The sequence below is a fragment of the Crotalus tigris genome, unplaced genomic scaffold, assembly GCF_016545835.1.
Source record: "Crotalus tigris isolate CLP2741 ecotype Arizona unplaced genomic scaffold, ASM1654583v1 scf7180000024416.509849, whole genome shotgun sequence".
Classification (NCBI taxonomy): domain Eukaryota; kingdom Metazoa; phylum Chordata; class Lepidosauria; order Squamata; family Viperidae; genus Crotalus; species Crotalus tigris.
The window spans coordinates 200,995-226,067 of record NW_024100582.1 but is presented as its reverse complement, the minus strand read 5'-3'; the positions used below and the strand labels follow the sequence as shown (position 1 = coordinate 226,067).

The following is a 25,073-nucleotide window of genomic DNA, read 5'->3' as shown; positions in this document are numbered from 1 at the left end:
GAGTCCCTGGCGATCCATTTTTCATCATCCTTGGTTTTCCCCTTTACCCAGGAGAAGCTCCGCAAGTAAGGACAAAAGTGGCATGGCTGCTGGAGGGTTTCTCCACTCTGTGTTTTTTTAAAAACCTGAACTGCAAATCAATCTTCTCCTCCTCCACCATTTGAAGCAGAAAGCCTCTGTGACTTGTCCTTTGAGATCAGCCCTCGAACAGACAATGTCCGCTCTGCAGAGAGAGGAAATGCCTTCCCTTTCCTGGCAGAGCAAGGCAGGAGGCGCCATTCCCAGGGATGCTCGGTTGAGCTGTCCTAACCACCAGAGCGATTGCATCAGGCCCAAAAGTGCCTTGGCTGCTAGTGGCAGATGATCCCTTTTCCCAGGGCAAAAGCCAGGCTGTCAGGAGGAGCTCAGGGCCGCACAGCTGATCCTCTGCAAAAACTCCCCCCCACACACACACACACACAGAAGAGTCACCTCCTCTGGCCCACCCAAAGATTGCTTGGCACTTTTGAAAGGCAAAGACAAATCACCAAGGACCCGGCATCTCATCAATGGCTTCACATGAACCTGAAGAGCAAAACCAAGTGGATTGCTTCAGGGCTCAATCCTGGGCCCAGTGCTGTTTGACATGTGTAGTATGAATGATTTGTAAACAACACATTAGAAGGAATGGATAACACTTAGAAAAGAAAAAGATTAAGGTTGAGTGGTTGGCTAAAACAAACCATTCCAGTTGTTCAACTTCATTTGGTGACGTTTCCAAGGCTTCTGAGGCCAGCTGCAGCCAGAGGTCAGCCTGGACATTCCAGATCTACAAGCCTCTGAAGGAACAGCGTCAGGTTCCCTTTGGAGAGGCATCGGTATCCTCAGCTGCTGCCTGCCCATGTCAGAACCAACAGCCTTTCTTTCAGCTCTGCATTTCCTGAAAGCTGAAGCCAGGCCAGTCGCAGACACAATTAGACTTCCCTGCACTGGATTGGCAGAGAATACAGGAGAACATCTGGCAGTGTCGCTTGGTGCCAAGCTGTCCAATACAGACCCATGTGCAAAACTGAGCCTCATTTCAAGGTTAAACAAAGAGTTCTCCATTCTGTTCTTCCCTCAGGCTGAAATATTCCTTTATCAGCAAAGCAGGCTACAAGCCAAAAGGACCAGGGTGAGCTCTAAGTTCCTGCAAAAATCATCTTATTAGCCAGAACTTCACATCCAACCCAGTCCTCCTCCTCCTCCTCCTCCCCCCAATGTTTGGCCTTCTTTGTTTAAGAAAGGTCTGGCTGCCGGTGCTACACCTGAGGGCAGGAAGAATTATTTCAGCCTCAAGAAAGTCCTGGGGAAGGGAAAGTGCCTCAGCCCTGAAACACGTAAGGAAACCTCCATTTGTCCTCTACTTGTGCCAAGATAGCAGCCCAGAATACAGGCTAAAAATTGCTACTGTATGAGGTTTTGATAAAAATACACGTGTTTACAGGAAAAGCTCTATACAGTAACAATGATTCATATGGCAGGAATGCTCCATCACTGCAATGGAAAAACCAGGAGATTAAAGTGCTGAATCTACCCCTCCATGCTATAGAGGTGGGAGAGGCCTAGAGCGCACCCAACAACCCCCACACCCCAACGCCAACATAGCACTAAGAACAGAGGGGGAAATTAGCCAAAGGACGAGGAAGGGAGAAGACCCACCAAGCACAGCCCAGGTCAGTCTCAACCACACTGCACTGTGTTGCAAACTAAAACTGAACACACTTGACCTTCTGGCTCCCACACCCTGGGCAGCCTGGAAAACTGCTCCCTCTCGTGTGTTTTGTCTGAAGCACTAAAAAAAAAAAAAAAGATAAGAGAAGCTTGGACACAGAGACTGTGCCTCTATTCACAGGATGACTGTTTGGGTACACGCAAGGACACACAACACAAACACACAAAGACTTTGCAATCTCAATACACCAGTGGATCTCAACCTTTTTAATGCTGCGACCCCCAACCGGTCATAAGTCGAGGACTACTCAACTGGTCGTAAGTCGAGAACTACTCAACTGGTGCAGCACCGTTTGCAGAATGGGGCTTTTGGCGGGCTCAGCAGGGCAGAGACAGCCTGGACAATTCCTATTGGCTTTTGAAAGCCAATAGAATTAGACTCTATTCAAGAGAGTCTATTCTATTGGCTTTCAAAAGCCAATAGAATAAAAGGGAGTAGCACAGCTAAGGAAAAGAGGGGAAAAATGGCGGACTGCGTTGTTTGGCGACCCCCGTGAAATGGTCGTTCGGCCCCAAATGGGGTCCCGACCCACAGGTTGAGAACCACTGCAATACACAGGAGAACCAGAAGAGGCTGCTTAATTGTAAGTCCTTTCATTCCTGCCACTACAGATACAGAACTAAAATGGTCTATTTTCAAATACGGCTAGGTCTCTGGAGTGAAATTAAATGCCAGGTGATAGCTTGCTATTCCGACTGCAACGCTAGGCAATTATTCCATGGATTCAAAAAGAGTTCCTCTTCTTTGTATTATTATTAAACTGGTCAAATTACTTGCTCTGCATTTTTAAACCATGCTTTCAGTCAAGTTTTAACTACCTGAAAGTGCCTTCTTGTCTCTCTGGGATTGGGAAGACCCTTGTTTGGGTTCTCCATTGTCAAAACTTTACTATCACTGATGGGCTGCAGAGGGGCTGCAGTTCCGTAGATGGGGGGGGGGGGAGAGAGATTTAACACATACGCCAAAGAGAGCAGCCACATCAGTGTTATAATGTCATTATTCCCCATACATTTTAATCACTCATGTTTTTAAAGATACATGTTTATTGCAAATATATATAAAACTGTTTTCTTAATCCCTTCTCAACTTCATGTGGCACAAGATGTGATAAAGACTTTTGTCTAGTTAGAGAATTATTAAAATATCTTCCTCAAATAGAAAAATCTTAACAGAAATCAGTTCTCCCAATATTACACTGTCTGGTTCATGGCTTATAACATCTGTTTATTATTCATTAGCAGCCAGAGCCTAAAAATTTCCACTTAAGAGTCCTCTAGGGTCAAATCTGTGGGATGGACAATGGTGAGCAGGCAAAACTCAACCCCTATTTTGCCCCGGCTTCTTCTCTGGAAGGTGTAAGTGATCATCCTGATGCCCTTGGGAGAAGGAGGGAGGGAGCTCTGCCTGAGGATAAACAAGGAAGAGGATTTAGCTAATTTAAGCAAATATTCACCTCCAAGCCCAGATGGATGGGGGAGCTAGCAGAAATGATGGGGGAACCACTCTCAGTAATCTCCAACAGGCCATCTTCGTGTCCTAGAAAGGCTCATCATTCTGGACAACTGACCCTGCCAACTGGGCTAGTGTGGGTTTGGGCCCAAGGCATACTTGGGAAGCCAGAGAGTCTCTGCCTTTGATTTATGCACTGGGTGGGCTAGACAACCTCTGTGGTAATCACAAACTGAGACCAGGGCTAGAAAATATCTGAACTGGCACACGATCCAGTTTTAGACACCCAACTACTGATTATGGACAGCAAAACTCTTTTCAAAAAAGGTACATTAATTCCTTTTCCAATGTTAGTAACCTTCATTAGATACAACTAGTAAGGACCTTTGCCTTTCACAGGCTCCCTCTCATCTGGAGACTAGCACGGACATATGAACAGTCCTCCTCGCTGCTTCCAAACAGCCAGACTTTGTCAAAATTAAAAACATCTGCAACTGCCCCAAATGCAGGATCTTGACACTCCCAAATTACTGGTTCTTGTTGCAACTTGAATAGGGTAAAACTACAAAAATTATACAAGCTCATCAAAAAAGCATCCCAGGCCTAAGCCGCAAGTGGAAAACAGCAAGAGATGCCCACCATCCTAGGAATGCTGCTTCAAACATTCCACTGGATTCAGGCATCACTTCTCCGTCTCTACTGTGCATAAAATGATGATGCCCCACCCCCTATGTAGCACCTTGATCACTCTGAGGAGAACTGCAGGTCCCAGAGGTTGCCATTCACAGCAGCGGATTCACCTGACTGGGAAGGATGAGGTGAGGTGTTCTGGAGGATGTAATAGGGCTTGTAGGGACCAGTTGCTCTTTTGCCATTGTTACATTCGTCTGTTTTGCTACTGAGGAAGACCCCTTGAAACGCCTATAAGAAATGCCAGACCCTGATCACATCTGGTCATCCTCTTTCCCTGCTTGGGGTAAGAAACCACAGCACCAGCTTTCCCAGCCTGAGCCTTCTATCGTACAACCCAGTTGGATTTAACTTAAACGGTGAAACCAGTGCAATGCCTGGGAGAGGCTAATTTAAATGTCTGCAGTCATATTACATCATCTGACCGCAAGGAAGATGGATATCATAAGCCAAAGAAATGGAAAAAGGGGATAAATCTATGCTCTGTATCTGTCAGTCCTTGCAAGCTACCTTCGCTTCCACCCCATCCTCCTTACAATGCTTCTTAGGTTGTTGCCCAGTCTTTATTTTTTTTTCCTTTTTCAGGAAATCATGAACTCCATCCATTTTGGTCAGACTACCACAACAAAGGACCATGCAGATAGTCCTCGCATAATGACTGCTTGTTCAGAAACCATTTGAAATGATGTTGGCACTAAACAAACGATGCTCATGCCCAATCCTCAAAGTTACAGCCATTGAAGCATTCCTGTGGTCACACAATCAAAATTCACAGCACAGATTCAGCTTGGTCACCGTGATAATTGCCAACAGGCCACTCTGGCTATACAATTCCTTTCCTTATTTTGAGAAATGCTACTATGAACGAGAATAATTCTAGAAATCAAAGGGCAAAAATGTCCATTGCTCTATTCATAATATAATAATGTGGGATATTTGTTATAGGGGAATCTGTAGCATGTCAGAAAATATGATTATTATTTTTTTTTTAAAAGAGGAAGTTTTATTTTAAAGAAAAGAATACTCATGACTGGAGAAAGACATTCCTGGCTTTTTAAAATTAACAATAAAAACACCAAGACTTCAGTAGCCTGGCTCTTCTGAGTCTTTGAAGAGAGCAGACCAGGATGGCCCCTTGCCTCTGGCTGAGAAGGGCTTTGCCCCCTGCAGGGAACAGCCTGGGAAAAGACATACCCCCCAAGGTCTTTGGGGTGTGTTGCTGGGGACTCAGATTTGTATCCAGCTGTTATGTGGAGACAAGGGGACCTACAAGGGACACCGGATAATAGGTTATCTCCTGGCAAGGCACTCAGGGAGTTTCTTTTTGACTGACTTGGCAGCCTACCTACTATAGAACCACCTCCCCCCTCCCCCCAAAAAAACACCAGGAGGGTCTTCTCTTCCCCCTGGAGCAGCAGCCTGGGAACCACAGCAGCTGGACCTGGTGATACAGTCAAGAACTAGAAGGGCTGCCAGCTCAGGCTTCCTGCCCCGACTTCTTGGAGGGAAGGGAGACAAGTTCAGGTAGCCCTGGGGAATGAGGGATTACAAAGAAACTGCACCCCAGGGCTGCTGGTTCCCTGCAAGGGAAGCAAAGGGCAGTTCAGCCAGCCGAAGGGAACAGACTTCTGCTATCCAGTTCCAGCAGTTCGGACAGTGATTAGTACGGCCAGAAACAGGACATCCCTGCCCTACAGTTAGCCTCATACCCTACATTTTGCTTCTTTATGACTGGGAGGGTCTGGATTCAGACAATTCTGGCTTGGTCAATAAACCATGGCTATACATTGAAGGCAGCACCAACTCCAGGGCTGCCTTGGATTGTGTACATCATCTGGGCCGACATAACACACTTCAGTGTTGTCCAGTGACAGCCTTCAACAGCATTCTGAGTCCTTATACCTATTTATATAGATCTATATTTCGCACAGCCTGCTCCCTCATCCTATCAGAACAAACTGAATGGTAACATCGTTTCAAATTTGCAGAGAAAACAATACAAAGATATTTCTGCTACAGATTCCTACAATTGAGCAGCATCACTACTCACAAAACAATTGGCGCCAGCTTTCCTTCATCCAATACATGTGCATTTGATTACTTGCCTGCATAAATACAATGTCTTAAACCAATCTTTTGTCAATATCAGGTTATTTCCTGTTCTTACAAATGTCATTTTGAATTTTTCGGGTATTTGGATGTATCCACAGGCTTTGTAAGGTAAAGGAAAAGCCTTATTAAGTAAGGTAAAAAGACAAAGCTCAGTTCCTAGTGATTTCATGGACACATCCCTGTAATTTTCTTGACAACAATACAGAGTCACCTTCTTTGGGAAAGTATTTTTTGCTTCCAGTTTAGCTTCCAATCTGAAATTGTCTGGTGGTCCCAAGCAGATAGTAACCAGGCCTATAAAATTGTAAAACTGTCCCATCCACAAGGCTGACAAGAATCCCTCCCAAACAACAGATAAAAAAACAGCTAAAGAGCACAAATTGTAAGAGACACCCTTCTGCTGTCTCAACCCAAACCTCCCTCCACTTTGTTAAGGAACAGTCTGAGTATCACTTCAAACCAGCCATAAATCCACCTGTCAGGGATCACGGAGGTGTTAGCTGAGTAAAAGTCTTGCCATTTATGAGAATTATCACCAAGCAATCAGGTACTGAAATGGTTCCTGGTTCCTCCATGGGCTGCAGTCTGAAAAAAGGCTGAACACTCTCAGAATAATCAACACACACACATACACATAAATTCAGAACATTTGGGAAAGTGTTTAGAGTTCTTGGAACTGTTAGATGAGAGCTGGTGTGGGGGAGTGGTAAGGATGTTGGACTAGGGCAGGGGTAGGCAACCCAAAACACTCAAAGAGCCACTTGGACCCGTTTCCCACCAAAAACAAAACACCGGGAGCCACAAAACCCTTTTGATATCTAAAATGAAGATAACACTGCATATATCCTTTTTTACCTTTATTATAGGGGTGTGTGTGTGTGTGTGTGTGTGTGTGTGTGTGTGTATATTTGTATGTATGTGTGTGTGTGTGTATATGTATGTATGTATGTGTATACACACACACACACACACATTAAAAATAAAAGTAAAAATATGACTCTTGGGAATATCCATACTATTAAAACAATGATCACCAAGAGAATGCTTTAAGAGAATAAAATTACATACACACACAGGTAAAAAAAGGATATATACAGTGTTATCTTCATTTTAGATGTCAAAAGGGTCTCTCTCTCTCTCTCTACCTCTCTATCTGCCCTTGGTCTGCCACTCCTCTTCCCCTGCTCTCTTTCTTTCTCTCTCTCTCTTTCCTCTCTCTCTCTCTCTCCCTCTCTCTCTCCCTCTCTCTCTTTCTCTCTCTCTCTCTTTCTCCCCCCCTCTCCTATCTGCTGCTCACCTGACAAGCTTCAGGCTGTTGTCCAACAAGATCAGGGGTAGGCAGCCTGGTCTCTTTTATGACTCATGGACTTCAACTCCCAGAATTCCTGAGTCAGCCTAGCTGGGCTAGCTAGCTCTCTCCTGCCCTTCCTGCTTCCTGCTTCCTGCAGAGAGCAGCAAAGGGAGGAGCTCCGCCCAGTAAGCTTCTCAGCTCCTCGGAGAACACTGTGAGTGCACTCTCTTTTACACAACACACACATACACACACACACACAGAGAGAGAGAGAGAGAGAGAGAGAGAGAGAGAGAGAGAGAGAGAGAAGCAGGGAAGTGCAATTGCCTCTCTCTGTCTCTGTCTCTCTCTGCAAAGGCAGAGGAGGCTGGGAGCCACAGGGGAAGGCTCAAAGAGCCGCATGCGGCTCCGGAGCCGCAGGTTGCCGACCTGTGGACTAGAGAGACCTCAGTCTTGCTGTTAACATTGTCCAGAACACCGAAGAAAAGACAAGGAGGTTTAGGTCTTATCCTAACCAACGCGGAAGAGCTGACTGGGCAAGTGAAAACAACAGGTACCTGGGAGAAAGTCATCTTACCACCTTAGATTTCAGAAATATCAGAGCAAATGACATTGGGACATGATTGTACTTGTACACTCTATTATGGAAGAGCCCATTTCAGCAAGCTTTAAAGAAGATGTATGAGGCAGGACAGAATCCTCAGGCAGAGGAAAGTACAGAAGACTACGAAGCTTCTCCAAAAACATGTTACTAGATTATGAAGGACCATCACATATCATTGCCATGAGGAGAAAAAAAGTGAGGCGGGGAAAGCTTAGGATACTGCTCAGGCACAGACATAAAAGGGGTATCTATAGGAAATGGAAGATGGGTGGGATCACTAAGGAAGTACGGTATCTTCAGAAATAAAGCACAAAGGGAACAAAGGCGTGCAAGGGAAATGAAATGTAAGGAAAAGGAGGGTGGGTAGTTGGCAGTAGTACTGGGAGAGAGAGAAAGGAAGGGATGGGCCTTCTGGAAGTTTTTAAGAAGAGACTGGACAGCCATTTGTCCGAAATGGTGTAGGGTTTCCTGCCCGAGCAGGGGGTTGGACTAGATGACCTCCAAGGTCCCTTCCAACTTTACTATTATTATTATTATTATTATTATTATTATTATTATTATTATTATTATTATTATTATTATTATTATTATTATTATTATTATTATTCTGTCCAGAGAAGGCGGGCAGATGGTAACAGGTGGCCAAGAAAGGGCAAAGCATCTCAATTCCTACTTGTGTTGGATTTCTCCCCAAAGGGGAACCCTGTTCAAGTGGGTCAGGACAGAGCAACTGACCACTTGAAGCAGCAAACTAAGTTAAATACCAAAATGGTTAAAACTCTTTAACTTAAGCACCCGTGGCCAAATCCACAACACTAAGGTGCCTTGACCTGCGTGTGGAAGTCAACGTGAGGCTCCTTTCTGTCCTCCCTGAAGACCCCTGGAAGAAGAGCAGCACCCTGTCTGCCGAGGGAGCGGAAGGGCAGGCGGCCTTCTTATGTTCGGAAGGGCAGAAAAGAGGGCCGGGGCCACAAGAGACTAGGCAGTTTGATGCAGGGATTGGACAAACCTCTGAAGCAGTCAGTTTCTGAATATTTTAAAAAGACGACATATCTTAGCACAAGCCAGCATATGTTTATTAAAAAAAACCCACAAGACTTGCCAAACAAGTTGATCTGCTTTTTAGATAGAGTAACCTGTTAGTTGACCAAAAGAATGTCGGGGATATAATCACAAGTTCAGCAAAGCATCAGAAGAGTCTCCTTTGAAATCCTAAGAAGGAGAACAACAAAATGTGGGATGGACTCTAATATCATTAGGCAGATACAGAATTGGTTGAGCAATCATTATCACATGCACGCACACACCAATACTTCTGGGTCAAGAGAAAAAAGGGGTCAGGGGGCATACCGCAAAGCTCTGTTCTAGGTCCTGCACTCTTCAATATTAGAAAATATGATTATTATGGTAGACACCAAGAGGAGGAGGAGCAAACACATTAGAGGCCAGTATCAAGTTTCAGGACTTTCATGGGCCCCACAGTGAAAAGATACCAAAAGGAAGAATTCCGGCAGAGACAAAGTTCTTCCTTTGGATGGGAAACAGAAGTATAATGACGGCGGAATGAGACAGATGACAGTGGCAAGCAATGCATATCAAGTGATTTGTGCGTCTTGGTGAATCAGAACAGGATGAACAGGATGAGATAAATAAAAGATGAATGTAATCCAAAGCACGATGCAGCTGCAAACAAAGCAAATGCAGTTGTAGGCTGCATCCAAGAAATGCGATCAGTATTCTGTATTTATCATGGCACCCTCGATTTCCATCTGCTTCAGAAAAAGACTTCAAAAAGTTGTAGAATTTGGTGCTAGAAATTCTTGATCATAATTCCCTCTTTGCCATTGGTTACGGTGGCTACATAGATTCTTTTCTATTGGAACTTCAGATTTTCTCCCTGCAGAACTCATCCCGTTCCAAATCCTCCAATAACCCAGAGCATAAAGTGCTTCACCTTGTGCAGGAGATTCTGGCTATGAAAGCAATTTCAAAACTGTGCCAGCTTCCCATCTTGCCTCCCCCCCAACTTACCCTATTTGATTTTTCCTCTCCTCCCCAAGCCACAGGTACCCTTGTTGCCATGGTGAAAGCTGGGAGGCATTTGTTTTGCGGTCCACACAATTTCCCTGCTTGACTGGCACTTACTTGTTCCCGGTGCCTAAGACTCACTGCTGCTTCAGCCCTTGTCCTCTTTCTGCAGCCTCAGGACCTCCAAATATATCCAACTACAAATTTCACCTACCAAACTAAATGAAAAGACATTGGTCCACGGGACTTCAACTCAAGTCTGCCTTCATCAAAATCTAAAGCACTCCAGTTGTCTGGGTGCCACTTCTAAACTGAAGAATGCCAATGCCGTTATTCTATTGATACAGATTTCACCCCTATCTCCAAAATAGCTTGTTCCACAATTGCATACTCCCAGGTAATCCCCTTCAGTATAAATCAAGGTACTATTTCCTTCTCAAGCGAATTTACTAATTTCCTCCAATAGACTCCTCTCACAACAACACTCAGCGAAGCAAAAATCCCTTGGCTGATGAAGCATGTGGAGGGCTGATGGTCAGCCCACAGATATACCTCTAGGAATATCAGGTGAAACTGTGCTCTACTAAATTGGCAAACACACTTCCAAAACAGAAGATAAAGACTCCTGAAAACAAGAGCTCAGTCTTCCTTTTTCTCATTTATGTCCACTGCAGTTACTTGGGAGGGGGGACGTATTTATCTGCTTTTAAATAGAGGCTTCAGTTCACACAGACATCAAAAACCTCTACAATCAGTTGTAAATCATTACTGCAGACAAGTAAGTGAATGTGGGCAGAGGTCAGCAATCACACGCTATACTCAAAATTGGGAGGAAAACTGCAACTTGTTTCATAGTTGTACAGTCAAACCCCTTCAGTCTTTGACCAGCCAACTCCTAAAGAGCAGCCTTGGGGGGCACCTGGTCTGCTTTCAAGCAGCAAGATGAAAGACCTTCATCAGCAAAAGCATTTGGCCCCATTCTATGGCAATCTTGTGAAAAGGAAAGGGCAACACCCTGTTAACCCAAACTTTGAGCTTGGTTAGCAAGGCCAGGCAAACCTAACTAGCCCCAACGAAGAGAGAGGACTTACGTGCCACATCTTGCTTAGGCCACACAGTTGAGATTTAAAACACGTACCTTTCCTCCCTCTGTGCAGGCGCATTCTACAACAGCATAGACTGATCCCATTTATGAGAACTAACATATAAAATATCTAAACAGCATTGTATGTACCTAGATACCGACCTGCCAACTAGACAAGTGAAGAGTTTTAGGAGTAAGATATAAAGGCCTAGCAGGGATGGACTTGATTAGTAATTGGATGGAGATTACTGGAAAATCCCATGATTGCAGCCTTGGGGGAAAAAATCATGGCAAAAGGCAATGGCAAATCAATTCCTTATTATGGTATTCCCAAGAAAACTACATGGATATGTCACTGAATTCACCAGGAGCCGAGTTCAGCTCAGGGGCTTTATGTAACTCAAAAACAACAGCGATGCTTCTCTGATGTTTCAGGTGAATGTCATTACTTTGATTCTGAAAATCTGCACATAAAACAACACTCTACAGTAGGTGTCTTCCCTGTCCGGCTAAACATCTTCTCTTTCCTCTCTCTTCCTTTATTTTATGCCAAGAGCAATGAAGAGTTACACTAAACCAGTGATGGCAAACTTTTTAGAGACCGAGTGCCCAAACCGCAACCCAAAACCCATTTATTTATCGCAAAGTGCCAGGGCTGCATCAGCATTGTGGTGTCCTTGGGGGGGGGGCAGGGAGGTGCCTCTGAGTGCCACCTATGGCACGCAAAAACTGGGGGCGCAAAAATGGGCCACCGTGCTGCAAGGCGCAAAAACGGCCGTCGCCGCACTACGGAGTGCAGATACAAGGCACTGCATCACGCAAGAACAAGGCAGGGCTAGTATCACGCAGGCACTAGCCCCGCCCCTTTTGTAGTGCAAAATGCTTCCCCCTCCCTTTTCTTCCAGTCCAACAATGGTTGGTGAGCTCTGCTCTACCACCTGTACTCGAGCTTGCTAGTCAGCCTCTTCACCTCCTTTGTGCTGGGTGGGGCTCCTGCTCTGGGCAGCAGTGGCGGCCTGATGGACCTGCTGCTGCTGGTGTTGCGCGTGCCAACAGAGAGGGCTCTGAGTGCCACCTCTGGCATGCGTGCCATAGGTTTGCCACCACTGCACTAAATAAAACACCAGCTGAAGTGACTTTTGGTTTTTACTTAGTGGTAGTGAAAGTGTTACAGTATTGCCCTTGTTTTGGACAATAACAACTACTGATAGGCACTGAGACACCAAGTTGCCTGCAATCTTGATGGTTCTCAGGAAGGCAAAGTAAAAGACCCATAATGCTGAGCCGCTTCTCGCTGTGCCAGTGAAAATGACAGGCTCCTCCAGAGAACTTGGAGTAAACAGAGGGGCAAACAACTAAACAACTTTCAGCAGCAGTCAAAGAAAACACGCCATAGCCACAGAAAGGCTTAGAAGCCCTACTTTGCCTGCGCCTGTGTATATACATACCCACAAAACCCACTTCTAGGAACCACATCTAGACCAAGATGCAAGTTGGACACTGACAGGGCAAGTCATTCGTCTATACAATGAGAGCCAATCCCATTCCCTGCTAACACTGATGACATTGCTTAGTTTGGCACCAAACGTCTGGGGTGGGGGCAGGGGAAACCCAACCAAGCTCAGAGAGCACCAGGAATCCCTCATCAATTTTCCATAGATCTATATAAATGCAATTTACTATCCCCTTTGCTGTATTTCTGCACCATAGTTCTCTGAATGTGGTTGAAATGACTTGTCAATAGCTGTCTTAAATGCCTCTCATAAATGGCACATAACTTTTTGCCACAATTTTCAGGGTTCTCAGGTACAAAGTCTGAATTGTTCCATCAACTGAACTGAACTGGGTAGATTTAGCATTTCCAAATAATGTGTATACCCACAACATTCTTTGAGTTAAAAAATTTAATTCAGAGCCCAGATAAAGCAGTTAATAGCCAAAATGTATTTAATACATCCTTCCATTACTCAAAAAGCACCCAGGGAATCACTGAGTGAATTAGCTGGCAGCAACTCTCCGCTTCTTTCCCCTACCCAGATACTTGGAGAAACCACAGGCCTCAGGAGTGCTGCTAAAGAAGGTGGCTTCTAATCAATGACAGAAAGATCATTCACAAGATTCAGGACTGAAAACCGGAAGGCTGCAGCAGGAGGGGAAGGTCCAGCAGCCGTGTTTCTGGTCAGACCCAAAACCAAGGGCAACCTGAAGGAAGTGCCAGGGAGCATTGTTCGGGAGGCACAGGGGTCTCTGACACATGAGGAAGGAGCAGAAGAGCCGGAAGGGGGAACGCTTTCTTTCATGCCCGTCAGCCAAGCAGGCAGCCAAACAGTCAATCTGCCCTGCTGCCTCCATCCCAGAAGGAGGCTTTTAAGAGGCCCTGCAGGATGGAAGCCCCGTCAGATTCAGCAGGTAGGGGTGGGGAGGCTAGGGTAACAGAGCTGCCATTCCCTGGGAGGGCCTACAAGAGGCTCCCGTGACAGACAGGCTGTCCTTTCAGTAAAGTAGCCACAAAACACACAGAATTATAAAGAAAAAAACAACTACTACCCAATATTTTATTTTTACTTCCACTACTGGCAGGTGCAAAGCCACAAAGCAAGGCAGCCCCTCCCACTTCAGTCACCGGCCTGGAGCTGAAGCACATTGCAGATTGTTCAACCAGTCAATTACATCTTTCTCTTGGTCATGTCAAGGATGTGAAAACTCACTCTCTTCCCCCAAAAGACAGGGAGGAAGGCAGGAGTCCGCTGCAGGGACATCAGATGAGACTCCCTTGGCCTTCCAAAGAACGCAGGTAAAAACCACAATGGCTCCAGCCAAGAGCATTCCCAGCCCTTCATCCATTCCCACTAATCAGCCAAACAGATAGCAACAGGTCCCCTCAAAAGAATGCAAGTGTAACGGCTGCAGGGGCAAATGCCCTTCTTCCCAACACAGGCCCTTTGAAGCCTGCACCCCTGACTGTGAGCCACAGCACACAGTGAGGGACTTGGGCATCAAGGGCACTCTTGTTGCATGTGAGGCCTCCTCAATGGCACAGGCACAAAAGGGTTTGCATTCAAGGGCCTGCAGGATGTTGGTGTGGTGGGTGATCCTCTCTGCATCCCATGCCCTCTCCTTTGCCTGAGGAGGAGGGTGGGCAGCGGCTTTAGATCCTCACTCCCTGGCTCTTGAATGCCAGCCCTTTTGACAGTTGATGCCTATTGCTATATTTGTCTCATAAAACTGTCATCAGTTTTGATAAGCAACCTTTGGATTCTCTCATGATTTCCTCTATCACAGTTACATATTTCCAAAAATGTCAAAGTAAAAGCTAATTCCAAATTCATTATTATTCCAGTCCACCTCCTTTTTGTGCTTCTTTAAGAATGAGATTAGGGCACCTTTTTTATTAACCTCTGTTGATACTGTGGAAGTTCTTTCTTCTGAAGAACAGGGTAAAAATATTTCAGATAATACACATACAAATCAACTTCTATAGCTTTCAAACTACTGGAAAAAACTTTTATTATAAAATTGAAGTGTATTTTTCAAAGAGTATCCCAGGGTCCCAGTTCTTTTTCAAAAAATGCCCCATAAACCTTTCTGTCTACCCTACGCAGCTAAGCCAGGCTCCAGGCAGGATTCCTGTCAGAGTGGTTAGTCCTTATAGTGGGGAGGGGGATGACGGTTCCCCATAATGACCTTCTTACTACTCCAAATCTCTCACTGAACCATTCAAACTCTCTGGTGGAATATGTACACAATCATGCATTTGTTTCTACATCTGTTTGAAGCCAGTCAGCGCTCTCTGAATCACTGCAGTGACCATCTCCAGTAAAGACCACAGAACATAGAAACTAGAGAAATCCTACATAAAGAACCTTTTTCTTATCACAGTCTCCTTCAGAAACGTAGCTGAGTTTCAAGGACCAAAGAAATGGAGAGAAAAAGAGTTTTGGTCTACAGAAGTGTACATTTTTCACACTGATCAGAGGCTTGGCTTTTAATGATCAATGATTCCTCTCCACTCAGGAATAGAACTTAATCAGGTTCAGGATGCATTTCAGATGCCATTCAATGTCTCTGATCCCACAAACCACTGTATTTCTGTACCAAGGAACCTAAACACAGGGAGAAATATTTATTTTTCTGATGCAACTGGTTTAAAATACTGCAAAAGTGTTCAACCAATAAGATTTCCTAATCTAAATATCATTCCAAATCACAGAAGAATCATTACCAGGTAAATTTCCAAGAATGTTGATCCTACAAAGTAGTACTGGAAAGCTAGATCCTATCAAGTCATTCCTCTGACTATAATATTCAGAGTCTTCAGGATCAACCGTACAAAACCAAATGTCTAAAGATATTAATTTCTGCAGACTAGAGCACGGGTGTCAAACTGCCGGCCCGTGGGCTGGACGCATCACGTGGAAGCCGCACCCACCCCATTGTCGGCAATGGCAAAACTGGCCCGATACGTTGCGCGATGTCATGTGACGTCACGAGTTTGACATGCCTGGACTAGAGGGACTGACAATCACCTCAGAAGAAACACTTTCATCAGCAGACTCTAACCATCATTTTTAAAGCAGCAGCCAGATTACCAAGGAACTGGAAAAGGACCACAGCTGTGGGCAGAGATTGCATACTGTACCCAAGTCATAATACAAATTCATTGTGTGTGTGTGTGTGTGTGTTTGTATATACATACATACATGCATACAATTTAGAGGTTGCCTGTGAGCACACAAATTTAAAAAAGCAAAAACAAGAGCAAATAAAAAAGTAGATCATACATGTCTAGAAGGTGCACTCTCCACAGCAAATCAAACATCCTACAAGGGCTCCCCCATCCCTCTGCCCCAAGTCTTCAATAACTTTCTGAGTGTCATCAGGGTGGGAGCCATACGGACCTCTGGAGGATGCTGTTCCAGCAGATAGGCGCTGCAACAGAGAAGGCAAGCACGCTTCCTAAATATGTGACACTATGTAATCAAAGAGCTTAAATGCTCCCCTGTCTGATCTCACTGCACAAGCTGAAACTATTGGAGGCAAGCTAGCCCTCAAGTCTTAGGATTGCCCCAATGACCTTCCCTGCTCTCTGCCCTGAACAGAAGCAAAACCTCAGCACAGAGGTGACCGGGTAGTTCTGCTGGATCATCCCAAAGACACCGATGTGGAATTCCTCCAGATTTGGCAATTTGTCCCTGGCAGCGATTCAGGGCCAAGGCAAACAGCAAGAGTGCCAACTCATGATGCCAATACTCTCTCTCACCTGGCAGTAATAGAATTCTGGGCCAGATTCACATTGGATGGCGAGACCCACAGCTTTCGATAAAGACCAAACAAGGTCTATTTCTACTCTGTATGCAGAAACATTCAGGAAACTTTGCGCCCACTCGCCTTGCACGGAAAATAACTCGGGAGCAGCAGGTTAGGTCAGTTTAAGCTTCACCACCAAAACTCGGGCAGAATCCCAGGGATGCGGCTGCCTTATCCCAGGGACTGAACTCCTCCTGAGGTCTCGGAGCAATTCGCTCTGGCCCGTCGCCGGCGGAGGCAGCGAAGGCCCACCGGCGCCATCGAACGCTGGGCGCCCGGCTCAGCTGCCCGCCCCGATTAGTAGACGCTGCCCAGGCGCGGTTGTGGTGCCCCGAGGAGCCCTTTGTACCGCAGTCCGGCTTCCCACGGCAGAAAGGCCCCCGGGGGCAGGCGGAAAGCGGGTCAGGGGACACGCCGCGCAGACTCCCCCCTCGAAGCGCTCCTCCCTCGCAGGCCAAAGCAAAGGAAACCTCCCCGCAAGTTCAGACGAGAAGCGCCGTGGGGGACGTTCTCACGTGTCTCCAAGACTCGCGTCAAGACTGGGGCGCCCTTCGGGCTCGGGGGACCAATCCCTGGACGCGGTCGGGGAGGGAGCGGCTGGGAGCCCCGGAGGCCGCCACGGGGCCTGCTCGCCCCAGCGCCTGCGGGGCCGCGCGCACCCTGCAGCCGCAGCGCCGGCCTCCCGATCTAGGCCCGGCCGGGGCTTCACCGTCGGACCCCCCGACTGCCTGCCCGGCGGGCCGCCTTTAAGGCCGCGGAGCAGAGCCCACCGTCGCCCGACTCCCGGGGCGGGGAGGGGGCAGGCGCGCCCGGCTCGGTCCGCCCCGGCGGTCGCTCACCTTGACGCGGGTGACGAGGTGCGTGGCCAGCTTGACGACGGCGAAGTTGCCCTTGCCGATGGTGCGCTCGATCTCGTAGTAGCCAATGCGCGCGGGGCCCGGAGGACGGCCCGCGGCCGGCGGCGGGGCCAGGCGGGGGCCCGGGGCCGCGAGCGGGCCCCCCCCGGACACCGCAGCCGCCGCCATCTTATTCTGAAGGAGCCGACGACGACCCTCCCCCCGCGCCGCCGCCGCCGCCTCCCGGAGCTGCGGCACCGCGTGAGCTCATCCGCACAGGGGCGGGGTCGCCGCCGCCGCCATAGCAACCGGCGGAGGAGGAGCGCGCCCGGCAGCGACGGCTGTGACGCGAGAGGACGTCGGCGCTGTGAGCTGCGCCCTGATTGGCCTGCGGAGGAGCGCTACGGCGCGCGCGAAGGCACAAGCCGCCTCGTATGCCGTCGGGGACGTGGTGCGCCTGCCGGGCCGAGCGGTCTCGGAGGGCCGCGGTTGATGGGCTTCCCGGTGTTCGTCGTGGGGCCTGGAAAGGAGGCAGCAGCAGCAGCAGCTACCTCCGGGATACCCGTCCTCGGCCTGATTCAGCGCCGACCTGGTCCTGTTGGCGAGCCGAAGGCTCCCTGAAAGTCTTCCTCCACCCCGCTTGCTTGGTTCAACGCAGAGGCCCGAGGCCTCCCCGCGCGGTCAGGTCGAGGTCGGACACGGACCGGGGCGACTCAGCCTCGCCCTGGCAGAGGAAGGGCCCGAGCCTGGCTTCCCACCCGGAACTTCAGCCCCTTGTCTTTCGGCGCCGGATCCCGAGCAGGGCAGTCGCCGGAGGAACGCCCCCATAGCAACTAGAGAGCCGGGGAGCCTCGAGCAGCTGCTCTCGGGCAACCGGTTGGAGCAGGACCGAGGAAGAAACGCCCCAGGAGGCGAGGCGTCCTGCTTTTTTAAACCAATGGAAGCAGTGGTAGAAAGATGTAGCCAATACCTAAACGCACTTTTTTCGAGCCAAATAACAGCTCCCTGAATGGAGTCATCTATCATGAATTGAAAGGAAAGTTGGGAGGTAAAACCACAGCAAAGGAAAAGATTATTCAATAATACAAAAAAGCTCCTGTCTGCAGTTTATAAAATAACAGTAAGATAGAATTAAGATGAATCCTACAGGTATCATTAGATTTTTCTGCAGAAGATTGCAACTAGCAACCACACTTTTCAACAGATAGTTGGAATTACCTCTCTGTTGTTCTTGTATGACAAAAGTAGGAAAAAAGCCCTTGCATTAGCATAGCTTTTAGTTTTCAATGGATACAGATTCTTCACAAGTCCCAACAGGAAATGTCATAACTTCCTGGTCTTTTTCAGAGGGCTAAAGAACAATCTGCTCTCAGTCTTAAAAGCTTGAACAAACCTGAGTCAGAATACTGAGTTGTGCTGAGCACTCCAGGCCAGACTCCATAACAGTCTGTACAGCAATAGGCACAGAAGGCACTGCACCGCCCTGGAGTGAAGCTGGGAACTCTGAGGAGCAACTTCCAGGCTGGGGTTCCTCAGCTGGGAAGGATATCTTGGTGCCCTCTAGAGCGCTTGACTAAAATAAAACCCTCCCAGGACCTTGCCAGTGCCCTAGGATTCATGAAGAGTGGAGATTTCTTGAAAGATTTATCTGATAAACCTAGTTTACTTATCCTGGGTTCTGAGCAACTTCATGGAAGATATGGCTGTCAATGGAAAGTCATTGCAGTTCTGTATTCCACAGTCCCCCAGTTCTTTAAAATGCACTCCCTAAAATTGAAGTTGATCTCTTTGCTAGCTGTTCAAAAAACCTTAAATATACAGGCTCTGATTTATCATAATTGTTGATGTTAATTTTTCTGCTTGTACATTTTAAATTATGTTTTCATCACAGGCACTTCAGTAGTTGGTGGTTTATTAAGTTTATTAAGTAGTGATGCTTTAACCAACAAGAAAAGCAAAATAGATTTTACCGGTAGTATGAATTACTAGCACAGCCAAAAGAGAATTGCTGTTGCTTCATGTTCTTGGGAACTAGCCCCAGGTTGGCCACAGAAGGTTGGATAGACTGGCTTTTTGTCAGCTGAAGCATACTTATGTTCCTGTGGCATTCTACAAGCAACAGGTGTGGGGAAGATGAGTTCCATATTTGAGCTCATTAGAAGAGTAGCTGCACTGAGACTAGATGTTCCATATACCCTGCTATTGTAAGATTCCATCCCTGACAAAGATAATCACATTTCTCCTTTTCTGCCTTTTTTTTTTTACCAGATCTTCAAAAGGTAAGAGGAGGGTAACTTTCCATTTTATATTTCTCATCTTCCTCATTGTTTTTTCTAATAGTTACCAAATGATCTTGCTGGCCATAGAAAAAGCTTGCTGCTTCCAGAATTTGAGAGTTAAATACATGGTAATGATAGTTCCAATCTGTCATAAATGTTGTCCACTCATGATTAATTTGGCACAATTCCAGATTATGAAGTTTAATACAGTGCAGGTAGCAAGCAGCCCTTCCCCTTGTGAGATGGAGACTGAAGAAAACTAGGACAATGACTATGGACCATGCAGGCAATGGAAAAAAGAAATGCTGCATAACACCTACACATACTCCAAGAGTTAAAGGGCTTGACTTTGCTGCTGGCTGATGGGCTCTGCTCCACGTAGAGATCTGTGGCCTGCATCTTTTACTAAAGCTGCTTCCTTCCAACTGTTGCCTAGGGAAACAGCTGAATTAGTCTCCAGCAGTCCAGTGGTTGCCAATGGCAACACTGGAGCTTCATTTCCCCTGAAAGCAAAGAACAGGTGTGTGGTTACTGCTGAAAAAAAGAATCAAAGGGTAATCCTTGCATGGAGAGGAGGAAGGAACTGCCTCATACTTAGATGGCTAACCTGGCCTTTTGTGGATTTCAGGTGAAAATGCATATTCTGTACTGTTGCTTTATCTGGCTTTTCCCATTCCACCACCACCCTCCTTTATTCAGTCATCTGCGCCTTGTTTTCTGTGACCTCAAAAATGCCCAAGGTGTCAGCCTCTTGCTCAAATTCAATTTCAGAGGTTTCCCAGACATTGCATGGCAAGGCTAGATAGGACATTTTATCTGGGGAAAAACAAGAGAGTAGCTGATGTTCTGTGCTAATAAGAGTACAGTTTCATCTCCTACTCCCTGCCCTAACCCTAAATATTTTGTTTTCTTTTCCCACAGCTTAAGAGTTTTTCTTTGTACTTAATCAGCCTTGGAGCAAGGTAACTACTAGCTCAAACAACTGACATCTGCAGTTTGAAAATCTTTGGCTCTCAATATACCCCTACAGTGACAGGCATCCAGTTCTTGGCTACTTAGTGGGCGCCTCTTCTGGCAAGGAAGACAATCAAGGATGTTAACATGTAAGTCTCTAGACATCAGGAGATGGAAAGGAATTTGGTTCTTTAACAGCAACGAGGTGGAAGATTGTATGAAGGATATTAGCACCAAGGAATATGATCTTAATAGGAAAAGATGAGATGCTTTGAATTGAGGGAAACTGTGGCAACTGTACACAGGTAATTCCTTTGCAACTCTACAATTGAACATATTTTTGCTTTGGGACTTTAAACACGATCATCCAGTGGTTAACATTTCATTGTTTCCAATTTTAAAATGTCAACTATTTTGGATTTCTAAGAAATTTTCAAACTCAGATAACCAGGCCCAGCTTAGTGGATTTCAAATATTTATTGTCCATTCCACGAAAAACCTTAGTTGCTAAGAGGCTTTGGGATGCTGAAGAAATGGGGTCCGGGACCAGGCAGAGCAGAAGGCCCTTTCCCTATTCCTTCCGATTTACATCACCAGCTCCGCACTGCGATTTGGCCTCAAGCAGACGCGCCGCATCGGGGCTTGCTCTGGAGCGCCCCCAAATCGAGGCTCCTGAAGGCTTGGCTCGCCTCAGGCGGAAAGCTGTGCTGACCCAAGGCCTCGCAGGCAGACGCCCTTCCAAGCAGGGGTCGGACTTGACCTACAGCGGGGCCTTAATCCCACAGTCGACAGCCATTTCCCCGGGCTGTGCTGTTCAGCCGTCGGGACCGCCGTGGGCACTTGCCGGGCTCCGGGCCACGCTCAGAAATGCGGGCACAAGCATTGCGGGCACAGCCGAGCCCCTCGGCGACGCCAACTCCACGGGACCGGCGGCTCCCCCTGGAGACCGCCTCACCGGGCGAGGCCCCGCCCCCAGGCGCGTCGCTCTTCCCGCCCCCGACAGGGCGCCGGCGAAAAAAGCCCGCGAGCAGCAGGGCAGAAGCCCGACCGCCCCCCCCCCCGGAGAACACCGAGGCGCCAAGGGGCGGGACTTCCGGCGAGAGCTGCCGAGACGGCGGAAGCGGATCATCGCGCAGGCGCGCTGCGTGGCGGCCGGAGCGGGGGAGGGCGAGAGAAGGCCGAGCAGGCAGATCGGATCGTCGCCGGGAAGCCACCATGGAGGCGCGGGGGCAGCCGCAGTCGCCGGCAGCGTGAGTGCGGGACGGGCGAGGGACGTGTCTCCCCTCTGGGCAGTTTCCGCCGAGCCCGCCTCCTCCCGCCCCGCGGGGCCCCGGGCGCCCGGTTGCCATGGCGACGGGCGGGGCGGGGCGGCCTCCGCTCCCCGTCCGCCCGCCCGCCCACGCGCCCCTCTCCCCTCCCCCCGTCTCTCGGCAGGAACCGGATGAGCCAGGGCGACTCCAACCCGGCGGCGACGCCCCACATCGCGGAAGACGTGCAGGGCGACGGCCGGTGGATGTCCCAGGTGAGCCTTGCTGCGGGGGGGCTTCGGCCGCGCTCCCGGAACTGCCCTAGAGCGTGGCCCTCGGTCGTTTCGCCCGTTCTCCGCCCGCCCTCTTGGTGAAGGGGCCGGCGTGGAAAAACGACGGCCTTCCTTCACGCTGCTCGCCTCCTTCCCTCCAGCACAGCCGATTCGTCCTGGACTGCAAGGACAAGGAGCCCGACGTGCTGTTCGTGGGCGACTCCATGGTGCAGCTGCTGCAGCAATACGAGGTACTCTGCGCTGCGCTGGAGGACTTTCCGGGGTTCCTGCGGAAATCCACGGCTGGTCGAATCTGATCCACTTAGTGGACTTGCTTGTGGTTTAGTAAAATTGCACATTCATCATTATATAGGATTTCATCTTTTCTGTTCATCTTTAAATTGATCTGCAATAAACAGTAAAATTACAATAAATAAACATTGATTTCCAGTAGAAAAGCTTGGATAAATAATTCTGATTTGAAAAAATAGGGCAAAGGCTCACTCACCCCAGAAAGCCTTCTTATGGAGACTGTTCCTCAAAACTCATTCTGCAAAATTATCATGCAGAATGCAGATTATCATGCTGAAAAGGTTCTTTGCATCTGTTCCCCCGAAGGCATATTTGTAAGCGGTTTGAGGATGCACAAACAGCTAGGGCAGACCAGGGGCCACCTCGGTGGGCAACATCTGGCCCTTGGGGGACAATGTAGCATCTGAAAATCTCACAGACAACATTGTGGCTGGATTTCAATATCATAATTTGGTTGTTTCTTGTGTTAGTTGTGTTGCATAGTGGGAAAGGCCATGGGAGGTTTTCCAAAGACAAATTGATTCCATTCCCAGTCCAGGAAGTTCAGTGACATCATAAGATGATTTCCAGGCCTCCAGATGATTTAAATCCTTATATGGATTGCAAATGACCCAGGGTGAACCCTTTGCTTCAGCCTGAATAAACATGTTCCCTTTTTTTAATCTAATCAACCTCTGAATGCTTAACTATATCAATAGTTTATTCCTGAAATCCCCTGCTTTTCTTCAAGGAAGATTCCTAAAATTTATCATTGCAGATATGGCGAGAACTTTTTTCACCATTACATGCACTGAATTTTGGGATTGGTGGAGACACTACAGGACATGTTTTGTGGAGACTGAAGAACGGTGAACTGGAAAATATTAAGCCCAAGGTAGGGTGCTTGTAATTATGAGAAAGAACAAGAAACCTCCTGCGGTATAGTCTTCATTCTCCCTCCCTCTCTCTCTCCCTCTTTCCCAGACACACACACATACCACAGCCCTTTGCAAGGTTTTGTTCTACCTAAAGCATTTCTATGTTATTTTAATTCACAGCTATTACATTCACAGTCCGATTGATATCTGTGACTGGGAAGGAAACAGAGAGCTTCTGACTGCCGTGTTCTCTGGGCACTGACATTATAGAGGCAGCATGTCATGTTTCCTTTTCCTCTGAAGCCGGGAAATCTCGCAGAAATCACTGCGGTTTGTCTCTTTCTGGTCCCTCAATCACAGGTCATCGTTGTTTGGGTTGGAACAAACAACTATGAAAACACAGCAGAGGAAATAGCTGGTGGAATAGAGGCCATTGTGAGACTGATCAATATTCAGCAGCCCCAGGCTAAGATTATTGTACTGGTATGTAAAAATAGCATCTTTGATGCATTTGTATGGGTTTTTTAATCAGGTGGAAGAGAAGCATCATGAGAACAGCTGTGGTAGCCTGCTGGCCTTTGTTAGAGAAAATCAATTGGAGAAGAGTTACATTGGCTGAGGAAGGGAACTAGAAATCTGCCTCAGACAATCACTAATTTAATCATTGATTTTGACAGCTTAATTTTTGTAAGCATCTGGATAATTTCTTTCACAATTCTTCCCGTGCTAATTAATATTTAAAAAATGGCTGTGGAAAAGCCAAAAATGCATCTATGGGAATTTGGAAGACATTTTAGTACCGGAAGACTATAGATACTTCTGAAAGACAAGTAAGAACAAAGGTCTCAGCTTGCCAGAGAGGCAGCACCTGTATGTCCATGTCCAGACAGCGCGCAGGGCAGTGTCAGCGTACAGAGTGATGCTAGGCCAGGGGTTGGGGGTGAGCTTTCCCTAAGGATAGGAGCCTGCTAACCTGCTGTTTTTCCTTCCCTCGTTCAAGGGCCTGCTCCCTCGAGGCGAGAAGCCAAACCCCCTGCGGCAGAAGAACTCCAAGGTGAACCATCTCTTGAAGACCTCCCTGCCAAAGCTGGCTGGAGTCCAGCTGCTGGATGTGGATGGGGGCTTTGTGCACTCGGATGGCACCATTTCATGCCATGACATGTTCGATTTTCTGCACCTAACGGGTGCTGGCTACACAAAGATCTGCAAACCCCTCCATGAACTCATCATGCAGCTGCTGGAGGAAACCCCAGAAGAGAAACAGGCAACTCTGGCCTGACAGCCTCCCATCCAGCCCCATCCCAGCGCCATCAGCCCAGTTCTTTTTTCCATGGCACTACTGAATCCTCGCTCGACGTGCTTTCCATTGTTGAATGTTACTGGGTGTTGTGTTTAGCACTGGAAAAGGGAGGTGGGGGGTAGCGTGGCCAGTTTCACAGCCTGTGGCTGGCCAAAGATCTCCCAAGGCCTCTTTGCTCACTTGGCCTGAACAGGTTTCCTCTAACAGGAACAGGATCTCCCCTAAGCCGTTTCTTGCTCGTGGGTTGAGCATGCTGGTCAGCAACCTGCTGGCTTCTTCTGCTCTCATTCCCATTCCCGACTCCTCGATATCCAGGCTGTCTTCAAAGCTGAAATGCCTAAACTCATTGGTCGTACTCACATTCCAGCCCCTGAACTGAAAAGTAGCTGCTTCTTTAAAAATTGGAATTGTTTGAAGAGTTTTTATATTTACTGGGTTTGGGTTTTTGTTTTAAGTGATATTAGCTGCTTTCTTGCTTTGGGAAACAAACAAACCAGAACAGGAGACAGCTACTTGTGACAACTTGATACTTGCGAACAATTATGTGTTGAATGAGTGAACACATTTAACTTGGCTATTTCATTTCTTTGTTAAAAGGATGTGATTCCCTTGCTGGGGACAGGGTGGGATGTGGTCAGCTTTGGAAAGACTTGCCTCTGAGGTGTGTTGGTGCAACACTCTCAACTCGTCCAAGGCCT

General features: G+C 47.6%; 2 protein-coding genes across 4 annotated transcripts in view; one reads left to right on the top strand and one right to left on the bottom strand.

The window, feature by feature from the left end:
- The window catches only part of SIK3 (SIK family kinase 3), a 50,884-nt gene extending 31,739 nt beyond the window's left edge, over positions 1-19,145 (bottom strand). The window contains exon 1 of one of the 3 annotated variants that reach the window (XM_039329785.1): positions 17,158-19,145. In XM_039329785.1, the coding sequence (XP_039185719.1) occupies positions 17,158-17,343 (186 nt within the window). In that variant the 5' untranslated portion in view covers positions 17,344-19,145. Of the gene's footprint in view, positions 1-16,271; positions 16,291-17,157 lie in introns of those variants that run through there. The other 2 variants (XM_039329783.1, XM_039329786.1) reach the window with 2 other exon arrangements.
- A 2,336-nt stretch (positions 19,146-21,481) lies between these two features.
- Positions 21,482-24,935, top strand: PAFAH1B2 (platelet activating factor acetylhydrolase 1b catalytic subunit 2). The gene is made up of 6 exons (XM_039329819.1): positions 21,482-21,637; positions 21,822-21,909; positions 22,068-22,157; positions 22,976-23,092; positions 23,436-23,558; positions 24,076-24,935. The coding sequence occupies exons 1-6, from the start codon at positions 21,603-21,605 to the stop codon at positions 24,352-24,354; spliced, it is 732 nt and encodes a 243-aa protein (XP_039185753.1). The 5' UTR covers positions 21,482-21,602; the 3' UTR covers positions 24,355-24,935.
- The last annotated feature ends 138 nt before the right edge of the window (positions 24,936-25,073 follow it).